This window comes from Saccostrea cucullata, unplaced genomic scaffold (assembly GCF_032062105.1).
Source record: "Saccostrea cucullata isolate Sc308-1 unplaced genomic scaffold, CSIRO_AGI_Scuc_v1 ctg1207, whole genome shotgun sequence".
NCBI lineage: Eukaryota > Metazoa > Mollusca > Bivalvia > Ostreida > Ostreidae > Saccostrea > Saccostrea cuccullata.
Window position 1 is genome coordinate 42,732 of NW_026928115.1, and position 12,260 is coordinate 54,991.

Here is a 12,260-nt window from a genome sequence, read left to right on the forward strand (position 1 = left end):
GCTGTTTTTTAAAAAAATGAAACCAAGCACGATAACGATAAAGAATCCGGATTAGTCATTTTTGGAATGTGCATGAACACCTGCGGACACTAAATGACAAGATGGTGTCATTCTTTTAAACAAACATTAAATAAACCAAATTTTACTAATTTGCCAAGAATTTTTGACATATTCAACAACAAATTGCCAAAAGAATGCAATTATATTTTCTTTCTTTTTTCAAGGGAAAAGCTAGACTATTGTAGTTTTTTTTTCTAATTCACTCTCAATTATAAGCCTGGATGTTAAAAAAAAATTCTGTGTGATAAGTAATTTCTGTTTCTTTAATCAAAATACATGAAAATAATATTTTTGAGGGAAGATAGACTCTCGGTGGCATAGTTTCCGTCAGAGCATCCAAAACTGAGTTTAAAAAATAAGAAAGAATGAAAGACAGAAAAGAAAAGAAATAAAGAATATTTTTTTTATTTAAATCAATGAATAAATGCAATATTTGAAATTGTTTAACGATGGAATTAATAAAGCTGTTATAATATTATGATTATTTGTCTATATATTCAGATTATATTGTTCTAAGATTCCTAAATTTCCCTTGATATATCCATACCTCTCGTGAAAAAAATATATTGATAGAAATTAAGATACGTTATTAAGAGGGGGATAACGAAAGAGGTGATTTCAAGAGGTCACGGAAAATAGATACTATAATAGTATCTCAGTGGCCGTACGGATGTACACGATAAGTACGTAAACAGATAGATAGTGAAATGAGGAGGGTATTAAGCTATCTCTATATAGAATGAGATGTACGATATGTACTGTACGTACAGATAGATAGATAGTGAAATGAGGAGAGAATTAAGCTATCTCTATATAGAATGAGATGTACGATATGTACTGTACGTACAGATAGATAGATAGTGAAATGAGGAGAGAATTAAGCTATCTCTATATAGATGTACGATATATACTGTATGTATATAAATAGATTGTGAAATGAGGAGAGAATTAAGCTATCTCTATATATATATAGATGTACGATATGTACTGTATGTATATAAATATATAATGAAATGAGGAGAGAATTAAATTATCTCTATATAGATGTACGATATGTACTGTATGTACAGATAGATAGTGAAATGAGGAGGGAATTATAAGCTATCTCTACATAATTGTACTGTATGTATTGTACATATGTATACAGATAGATAGTGAAATGAGGAGAGAATTAATCTCTCTCTATGTAGATCTAAGATATGTACTTTTTGGTATTTTTTTTCAACTTTTTTTGACCGTGCTTTCATATATTATACATGTGTGGTCCAGAAATTTTTTTTCAAAAAAAATCCAATCCCAGAAATTTCAGAAATTTCTTGACAAGCAAAAAAAAAAAAAAAAAAAAAAAAAAAAAAAAAAACCTAAATTCGCTCAAACGTCAAAAACCTATTTCATATATGGTGACTTCTATTGCCTCATTGCCTCAATTCTTTCACTTTTCATACCCATTTCACACATATTTGCGTTTACCAGGGGGGTCGCCGTTTTCCAGGGGGGGTCCATGGTAACTTTTTTCTTCTTTTAGTATATACATTTTTTAACCTGGTAAATTCCAGGGGGGGTCCTGACCCCCCCCCCCCCCCCCCCCCCCTAGATCCGCGCATGTGTGTATACATCTTGACTGAAGACCTTTCTGTGGATGCAAATTGATATTTTTTTTATCTTGACCATAAATAACCAACAATTTTGACCTTGACTTAATGCAAAGGCATTTCATTTATACTCAAGTATTATTTTGGGACTAACAAGCGGAGTGAAAAAGGAGAATAATTTTAGAGGGAAAACTTATTAATAGCAAACAATCAGAATTTACAAAATTTTATTACATGACATTTTTAAAATTTTGCTCGTGACGTTTATTTTGTTTCGGTATATTTCTATTTTTTTTTAGAGAAAGATTTTGGTTATATTTTTGAAAGTTTAAAAAAAAAACGCTGCATGTACATATGTACATCAAAGCCTTGGGGATATGCATTTTTATCAAAAAGATATTCTGAAATTTTGTTGAAGTTTGACCTCTGCATAAGGCTCTGAAAATTTGCATTACATTATTAATCATTTAATTTGTATCTGTATATGGTACGTGTTTTTTTTTGTTTTGTTTTTTTTAATAATTATTTACAAAGTACCGAAAAATACACACATATCAAATTTATGGGATCACAACAATCCGGATTTCCGAAAATCACTGTTTGGAGTTTTAAATTAGCGACATTTCTCCGTTTCCAGTTATAACTTCAAAGTTCGCAATCTTTGTACTTCCCGAGACCAATATTTATTTTTCACGGAATCAGGCGAATGTCATCGAAAAAAATAAGTTCTGTTTTGTGTGCAAGGACATAAGGATATATTCCAAGTTATTTTTCACGCTATGCTGTAATTTGCATGTCAGTTTGATACTTTTGACTGTGACAGTGAACACAGTAAGCTGATCGGGTGTTGAGGTTCTGGGGAAAATAAAAAACACTTTTTTTGAATTCAAGTATATCCAATTATATCTAAAAAACTAAAAACAGAAATCTTTGTTTCTTTCAACTGCTTGTCAATTATTATAAGTCTCAATCAGTCAATGTGCTTGTTGAACTTATTAAAAAATACAATCTTATATTTACTATTTCCCTTTAAAATATCTGTTAATTCTTTCAAGTTGTTCATCTTTGAAGTAAATTTTTGGACAGTGAACATTTGACTGTATAATTGTTATCTTAATTTCAGAGACCGTTGGAAGAGTAGATTAATTACAGAATCATGTTTGAGTCGGGGCTTTTAATTTTGACACGTCCAGTTCCGATACTAAGAAAAAATGTACAGGACATACTCTCACGGGCAGCAAAAATAATCTCAAGTACATTGTACGTACATATCCAACCTAATCTATCCACGAAACTGGAACCTGACCCAGCCAGACTTCAGTTTGTTCCTCCTGACAGAAACCTCCGCTTGCTGATGACGGACATCTATTCCTCTAGTGCATCAGTGTGTGGAAACATGGACATTTATGTATTGCTGGGAAATATAACCAACCATCAAAGCCCGATGACAAAGTGTCGCTATAATCTTAGATCCAAATTAGAAGTTGTTCTCTTGGACAATAGTGATCAATTTACAGCGAATGAACAGTATTTTTATAAGTTTTTCCAGAACACCTTTCAAACATCTAACAACGACATTAAATTTCAATGTATTAGTGACATAGATTTCACACAGGAAATGAATTCTGAGGAGAATTCACACATACAGACATACAGACAGGTGGTTCTAGGTGGTACCTTTGATCGTTTACATGTTGGACACAAGATTCTCCTGGGGGAGGGGTGTTTACTGGCAGACGAGAGATTAACAGTGGGGGTCACAACGGGAGAAATGAATCTTAGTAAGCATCAATTTTAGTGCATTAACTATGTAAAATAATATTAACAGACATGAACTGAAAAATTGTTGTCCATTATTATAGTAATCACAGAAGTATTTCTGACTACGGGAACAAACACAGACTTTATAATGCTGTTAGTTCATGTTAAATTTTTATAAAATTCTAAAATGCATGTTTAAAAATCAAATACAGTATGTGTCATTTGTCATTACATGTACTATTAAAACTTTTAATCTTGTCTTTATAATTTTCGCAGAAAAATCTCTACCAGAGTTTATCCAGCCCACCACAGAAAGAATCAACTCTGTGGTGCACTTTATCGAGACAGTGAAACCACAGATCAGTCACCACGTGGTGCCCATCTCGGACATGTTTGGCCCCACCATCACTGACCCAGATTTACAGTGTATCATTGTCAGTGCTGAGACGGCAAGAGGGGGCGAGATAGTGAACCAAGAAAGACAGAAAAAGGTTGGAACCCACTTGTTTTTACCCGTTCTCCTACTGTAACATTATCTACTGTATATCCTAACCTAGCTGCAGATCTGTAGTGTTATGGTTTTATATATTTGTCTTTGACCATAACCCTACAGATCCCATAATGCAAAAAAGGTGCAATTTACAATGCAATATTTTTTGTGCACTTTTGGGGAGAATTTCTCCACTTTCTAGCATTGGTCAATCAACTACCTTTCACTTCCTAATTCTTAGTTAACACATTCTGTGGCCGATATGTTTATTTTATCCACCTCCCAACCATTTATAGTTGTCTGTACAGGAAATTAACCCGTTTGAAGTGAATTTTGAGCTATTTTAATCAAGCGAGTTTATCTCATATAGAGAAGATTATAAAGGGTTGGGAGATGGATAAAATATACCGATTAGTAAAATAATGTGCCTAGAATTAGGGAGTGAGAGGTAGTTTAATTGATCAATGCTGGGAAGTGGAGAAATTCTCCCCAGAAGTGCCCAAAAAATACGCAGTACAGTTAAGGCGCACAATGGAAATATCGACTAAATTTTGTATTTAAAAATGTATTCAAAATCGGGTTGGCGATTATTTTTAGTACATTATTTATATCGGATAATAGTAATTTTGATTAATGACTACATATCCAGGACGATTATGTTTTTTGATTAGACTATTCGCGTGATGCGCGGTCACGCGATTTTAGCACATTAAATTGAAGTATTGATGTTACATATAAATATCACTAGTGCAAGGGCATAACCAAGTTAAATTTCCAAGTTTAGCATATAAATATTTTCAACACGCATTGTTGTTCCTAAAAAGTGCTGCGATCCTGTCTAAATTTTGCAATTTTATTGTTAAAAGTATACTTGTTTGACCGAATGCTATATTTTTTGCTGGTCGGCGGCATGAAATATTGATATAATTAAATTGTTTTTAAGATTAAATTTGTGCACTTTTCAGATATATAGTTATATAGTTGAAATGTAAAAGCTTACTTTTTAAGTGTATGCCCTTGCACTAGATTGAAGACCCTCCACATTACCCTCCCATGTACTTGCATACAAATATACAACAGTGTCAATTAAATACGTAATGTACAGAAAATATATTAATAAAATTGTTAAGAAGACATTAAATTCAAGTTATTGGCCTATAGAATATCTGTAATTAACATTTTATTTTCAGAAAATATTATATCTATGTCTCACTGCATAATCCACGTTGTAAGAAATTTAACAAGTGTATTGCGATCAGTGACTTGTTTATAACTTGTTATGTGGGATTTAACTTTAGAATATTGAAATTTAATAAATTCAGTACATTCATTTTGTGGTATTTTAAAGGAATGTTGTGTGATGTATACTGTGTATGATGTCATAGTCAAGTTTTCCCGTACAAATTAGGCTCCGCCTCCTTTTTGTAACCTTAACTGTGCTGCGTATTGTGCTGTAAACTGCACCTTTTTTACACTATGGGATCTGTAGCATTATGGTCAAAAACAAATATATAATACCATAACGCTACAGATCTGCAGCTAATTTGAATCATAATAAGCTCTTCAAGGTGCTTTCTAGTTTCTTAAATTTGTGCTTATATGTATATAGTGTTAAACTTTAGAATCTCAAGGACCAATATGTCGTTCATGAGACAGGTCGTTATGTAGAATATTTTTAGTTTATAAGTTATTCCACAAGTTTAACATGGCCATTTAGAAATTGAAATTTAATAAATTCTGTTTTCAAGATATTGTTTACTGTATAAATACTTCTACTTGTTTTAGGGTTTTCAACAGCTAGATGTGGAACAGATTCATGATGGTCAATCCAGCTCATCATCGCTACGGAAACGGTTACTGGGAACAGTGATTAATCCAGTTAAGGTACTTCAGGATTTGTACTTAACTTCTATTTCCATTGTCCATGTGGGTTCCTTAAATTTTAATTTTAGGAGCCAGTAGGTTATTAAGCCTTATCCTAGTTATCAATTTAGTTGAATTTGTATAAAATGCATTTTTAGTGATCAAGCCATAAAAACCGGTAAATAATTATAGGTAGAAGTACTTTTCATGATTTGAAAACATCCCCTCTTATCGCTAAATGAATTATTAGCGTTATACAATTTTAGTGATCTTTGTTAGAGCATATGCTCTAGAGTCTCGGAGTAAGGAGTTGATCCTTATGTTATAGGTTCGAATCCCACTGTGGGATATAGAAACAAGTCCTTCAGATAAGACCGTATAAACTGAGGTCCTGTGTTCCAGTAGGTGCTGGCACAAAAAAGACCACTCCCTGCTCAGGGGCCCTAAGTGCCGAGTATAGGACAAAATTTGCAGTTCTCTACCGTCAAGTGGCGGGGTCTCCAGATGAGTGAAAAATTCTCGAGAGGGACGTTAAACAACATACAAATAAAAATATCCATTGCCAATAGAGCCAAAATTGAATTCTAACTAGGAATCCTTCATTCAAAAAAAGAAAAATTAATGATGGAAATTAAGCAATGTTCAGAATAAGAACAATTTTCAAATGAATTAGAAGTTCTCATCATGCAGTATTTATTAGCTGATGTAATGTATATAATTTTGATTTTCAGGAGAACAGGAACATTCCGACTTCTCCCTACGTTCTGGGTGTGACGGGGGGTATAGCTAGTGGGAAGTCAGCCATTTGTAAACGACTAGAGAAGCTGGGTGCAGCTACAGTGGACTGTGATAAACTAGGTATAAATCCTGCATGATTTTAGAAACAGAAAAAAAAATATACCAGTATATTCATCAAACTCTCAGTTTACAGTTCACACTGCCTCCCCCCCCCCTAAATAATAAAAGGTCTTGGATAGTGAACAATCAGAGTCTACTTTCTTTTAATTTGATACTTGTATCTATCTTTTCAGGTCATCAGGCCTATGTAAAAGGCACTCCTGGTTACGATAAAGTTGTCAGTACTTTTGGTACTGGGATTCTTGGGGAGGATGGGGAGGTAAACAGAAGAGCCCTGGGAGCCATTGTTTTCAGTGATGAGGTAATTTTTCCAATTCAGCCTTCATGAGAGAAATGAACTACAACAAACTTTTAATGTTTTTTATGGCTACTACCTAGGAATGACCGAAATATTTTTTTCATATATTTATATTCTTCATCTCAGGCAAAAATGCAAACCCTAAATGGAATTGTTTGGCCAGAGATTGCCAGGATGGCCACGGAGGAGATCAGGCAGTATGGCAAAGGTTTTTATTTTTTCTTTTTGGACATTAAAAAAGTTATATTTTAATTAATTTTTGAAAAAAATATTCATATGTATCATATCTTATCTGAATCAAATAATCTTGAATTACACTAACAAAGTATCAAATGTGTAAAATGTTTTGTGAGAAGTTACATCATTGTTTTTCAGAAGCTCACAAAATTTTATTACGCATTTTCTTCAATCAGTATCCGGAGTGTTAACAAAGAGATAATTTAACAATTTAATAGATAGTATATATGTAAGACAGTCACTCCAAAGTCCGATGGTCTCGCCAAACCCCGATGGTTTTTTGTTGATACGGATGCCAAAGTCTGATGGTCTGATGGTCATGCCAATGCCCGATGGGTCATTTCCTATGAGACACACTGCGCTAAAGTACGATGGTCTGACACACCAAAGTCCGATGGTGTAATCAACGTTTTTGACTTCACAATAATTTGACGTCAATCCAATTATATTGCCATAATTTCAGAATTTAGCCTTGCATACGCTTTTATTTATTTATTTTTTTTGGCGTATTGCTTACATATTTCAGAGATATTAGGATAAGTCCTTGCACACCACTCAAGATTATAGTCCTTTTAGTTGCTTTGATTTGGGTTAGTCCTCGCACACTAGTCAAGTTATTAGGGTTAGTATCGCAGCCACCCAAGATATCAAGATATCTATATATATACTTCGAGCGTGGACCTTCAGATATCACAGATAATACTTATTTAAAACCCATGTGGCATATTTGGCACATGCTTCATAAACGTTAATCCGTACGATTTTTCATCGGAACAGAATTCCTCAATGTTATTTTGTCTTGTTTAACTGGTAATTCAGGTATCCGGAAACTTCACATTTCCGGACAAATTTACTGGGAACCAAAGCGTCTGGATAAATGAGGCTCCACTGTTTATAAGTATTTTTCTTTCTACTTTCACTTTTGTAGAGGGTAAGACAATCGTGGTATTAGAGGCAGCCATTCTACTTAAGGCAGGCTGGGAGACCATGTGTCATGAAGTTTGGGGGTGTGTCATTCCTTTGGCAGAGGTACGATGAAATTAAAATAGACAAATTAGAGATACAGTCCAAACTAGTTACTTGAAATTCTGTGGGTCTTGTGAAAATCTCTGTGATATATAGGGTAATTTACTTAAAGAATCAATGGTTGGGATTTTAGAATGACTTCAAAAAAACCATGGTACTTTACCAAAAAAAAAAATGCAATAAGAGTAGATGTAAAGTAAGACATGCATACTGTACATGGCATATTAAGGCTTATTGTAACTAAAATGGAGTCTTTTTGTTTAAAAATAAAATTAAAATTCTGAATTAAATGATTGACAAAATTTAATGTATTTTCATGTTGGAAGGGAGATTCACTATAACCAGGCTTTATTGTACATACTTGTATATACAGTAAAACTTACCTTATTTGGATGTTGAATATTTTGAAATCCTGCCTATAACAGTGTAGTTTTTACAGTCTATATTTAATTTTTTTTAATCCGACATGGAATTTTATCTGACAGTCAATTTCTATGTAACAACTCACTAGATTAAGCAAGTTTTACTGTACATAAATTATGTACACTAGTTAATATTTATGCCCTTTGCTAACTCTGCAGGCCGTCAAGAGACTGGAGGACAGGAATCACTTATCTGAGGAGGAAGCTGTGAAAAGAATAAAACTGGGAGTGACTAACGAGGAACTCGTCAACAGGTGTAATGTCATCCTGTGTTCACAGTGGGAATACGAGTACACTCAACAACAGGTATAAAGCTGAGCTTGTCATGTAATGTAATGTCATCCTGTGTTCTCAGTGGGAATACGAGCACACTCAACAACAAGTGAGCTGAGTTTGTCATGTAATGTAACGTCATTCTGTGATCTCATTTGGAATATGAGTACACGCAACAACAGGTATAAAACTGAGTTTGTCAAGATATGTAACTTAATTCCGTGTTCACAGCGGGACTATGACTACACTTAACAACAAGTGAGAAGTGACTCATCCATATAAATTCCTCATAATTTACGTAACATTCAACAATATTTTAGCTGTATCTTGATTGTGAATATTGCTACTTATTTCTTTGATATCTAGTGTGTTGTATGCATGTACATGTATTTTCTATACATCACTGTTGACCTTACATTTCTTTCATTTTAGGTTGAGAAAGCCTGGCACCTTCTTCAGGAGAGACTCCCATCCTCTGTCAAGTCTCAGTACTGAAGTCATTCCACTGATGGGCAACATTAAAAAACAATTTTTTAAAAAAAATTTCTTCTGACAATAAAGGAAACCAACTTTTACGCGCAAGCAACTACACATGTATGTCCGCCAGTTTTAAGAATTTTTTTCAGTCATTGCTGGATTTCAAACTGAAGAATCCCAAATGAAAGATGTCAAAAATAATTATAGTTGGTTTTCAATATATATAAATGATATAATTTCCATAAATTTTAAATCAGAATGGACAGATACTAGCCAAATAAGATTTGGTGAGGAAATATAGTTAGATGATCATATAATGAAATTAAGGCAGTATTTTTATACTTTTGTATGTTGTGAAATTGTGATGAAAAAGATGAGATAATTCTACTCAGGAAGTTAACTCTACCAAGGGGAGATAATGCTGTTAAGTAGATAGAGATAACTTTGCTAGGGGAGTTAACTTTAGCACAATAATTAAACTTTAATAAATCAATGTTTTGTAACTTAACAAATATTCCAGTATCATTGACTTTGTGTAAATTCTGGTGTGCATTCATTTGCATATTTCATTTATTGAGTACAGGTCTAATTTTATCTCAGTCTGTTTTATTCTTAGAAAATTATCCTATATGTACTGTAAATCACTTTTCATTCGCGAAAACTTTATTTTCACGTAATTACGCGAGACAGTGTGCTCGCGAACATTAAATTCTCGCATATAATAGTATTCCTTAAGATTATATAGAGCAATAACCACAATTCGTGAAAATTTTGTCTCGCTAATCAAGAGTCAATGACTATCTCGCGAAAATAAGGTGTCGCGAAAATTTAGTGATCTACAGTATATTGTAAGCAGATTGATTTTCTGTTTTGAAAGCAGCAATATTTTTAAACAAATTGTGCTAGAAACAAGAAAACAAATTTCAAAGCATCAGTATAAGTGTAGTAATGTAATTTTACATATACTAGTATATATAAAGATTGTACTGAATATGTAACATTAAAATGGATTATGAATCCTTTTCTTTTGTCAGTCTGTTTTTTTACCATGATCCTTCTTAAGCATATTAAGGTGGAAGAGAAATCCTTAATTTGTATGTAGGGCACGGAAAGAAAAGATCAAGCATTCTGGGAGTATTACATTAACAATGCTAGTCCTCTACCTGCAAGTGTAATTTGATTCCCATTAAATCTTGAAAAGCCATAAAAATAATCATTGATTGATTCTATGTTGATTCATGTCCCATTTGAGAATTTTTCACTCATTTTGAGCTGTCTCCATGTTCATGTACTTGTGAAAGTTACTCGGCACTCAGGGCCCATGAGCAGTGAGGAATCTTTTTTTTGCCAACTCCTGCCATGACACAGGCCTCGGTTTTTAAGGTCTCATCTGAAGGCCCCCCCAGTTTTCACTTTAAAGTCCCGAGCACTTAACAAAGCAACAGGTGCAACTTTTTTTAGGTCACCTGAGTCACTCAGGTGACCTATTGCTATCTGTTTTCGTTCGTCGTCAATCGGTCGTAAACTTTTGAACATTTTCAGCTTCTTCTCTGCAACCACTGAACCAATTTCAACCAAATTTTGCACAAAGCATCTATGGGTGAAGGGGAACAAAAATTGTGAATTTCATTATCCCTGCCCCCCTGGGGCCTGGGGGGTGGGGCCAAAACCACTTAAATTAATGCAATCTTTAAAAATCTTCTTCTTTACTCCTGGACATCAAGCAGTCAAACTGTTTGCATGATTGTAATCAGCATTGAGTCCTCTACCAAAATTGTGAAATTCATGGCCCTGGGGTCAGGGGTTCTTGTGCTAGGGTGGGGCTAAATAAGTATATAGTGAAAATGCATTATTTCTTTGAAAATCTTCTTCTCTGCTCCTGGGTATTAAATAAACTAACTAAGTACATAGTTATGATGAGCAAGAGTGCCTCTACCAAAATTGTGAATTTTATGGCCCCAGGGTCAGGGGTTCTGGTGTTAGGGCGGGGCTCTATTGATTATATAGTGAAAATACATGAAATCTTTGAAAATCTTCTTCTCTGCTCGTAGGTATTAAATAAATTAACTAAGTGCATAGTTATGATGAGCAAGAGTGCCTCTACCAAAACTGTGAATTTTATGGCCCCAGGGTCAGGGGTTCTGGTGTTAGGGCGGGGCTCTATAATATTGATTATGTAGTGAAAATGCATTATTTTTTGAAAATCCTCTTCTCTGCTCCTGGGTATTATATAAACTAACTAAGTACATAGTTATGATGAGCAAGAGTGCCTCTACCAAAATTGTTTATTTTATGGCCCCAGGGTCAGGGGTTCTGGTGTTAGGGCGGGGCTCTATTGTTTATATAGTGAAAATGCACGAATTCTTTGAAAATCTTCTTCTCTGCTCCTAGGTATTAAATAAACTTACTAAGTACATAGTTATGATGAGCAAGAGTGCCTCTACTAAAATTGTTAATTTTATGGCCCCAGGGTCAGGGGTTCTGGTGTTAGGGCGGGGCTCTATTGTTTATATAGTGAAAATACACAAATCCTTTGAAAATCTTCTACTCTGCTCCTAGGTATTAAATAAACTTACTAAGTACATAGATATGATGAACAAGAGTGCCTCTACTAAAATTGTGAATTTTATGGCCCCAGGGTCGGGGGTCTGGTGTTACAGCGGAGCTCTATTGATTATATAGTGAAAATACATGAATTCTTTGAAAATCTTCTTCTCTGCTCCAAAGTATTAAATAAACTAAATAAGTACATAGTTATGATGAACAAGAATGCCTCTACCAAAATTGTTAATTTTATGGCCCCAGGGTCAGGGGTTCTGGTGTTAGGGCGGGGTTCTATTGATTATATAGTGAAAAAACATTAAATCTTTGAAAATTTTCTTCTCTGCTTCTGGGTATTAAGC

General features: G+C 34.0%; 1 protein-coding gene across 1 annotated transcript; it reads left to right on the forward strand.

Moving 5' to 3' along the window:
* The first annotated feature begins 2,296 nt into the window (after positions 1-2,296).
* On the forward strand, positions 2,297-9,719 carry LOC134276463 (bifunctional coenzyme A synthase-like). The gene is made up of 10 exons (XM_062758715.1): positions 2,297-2,483; positions 2,776-3,433; positions 3,690-3,904; positions 5,689-5,787; positions 6,498-6,624; positions 6,798-6,925; positions 7,049-7,130; positions 8,088-8,188; positions 8,767-8,913; positions 9,313-9,719. Exons 2-10 carry the CDS (start codon positions 2,809-2,811, stop codon positions 9,373-9,375), a joined length of 1,587 nt encoding a protein of 528 aa, XP_062614699.1. The 5' UTR covers positions 2,297-2,483; positions 2,776-2,808; the 3' UTR covers positions 9,376-9,719.
* Positions 9,720-12,260: the final 2,541 nt, after the last annotated feature.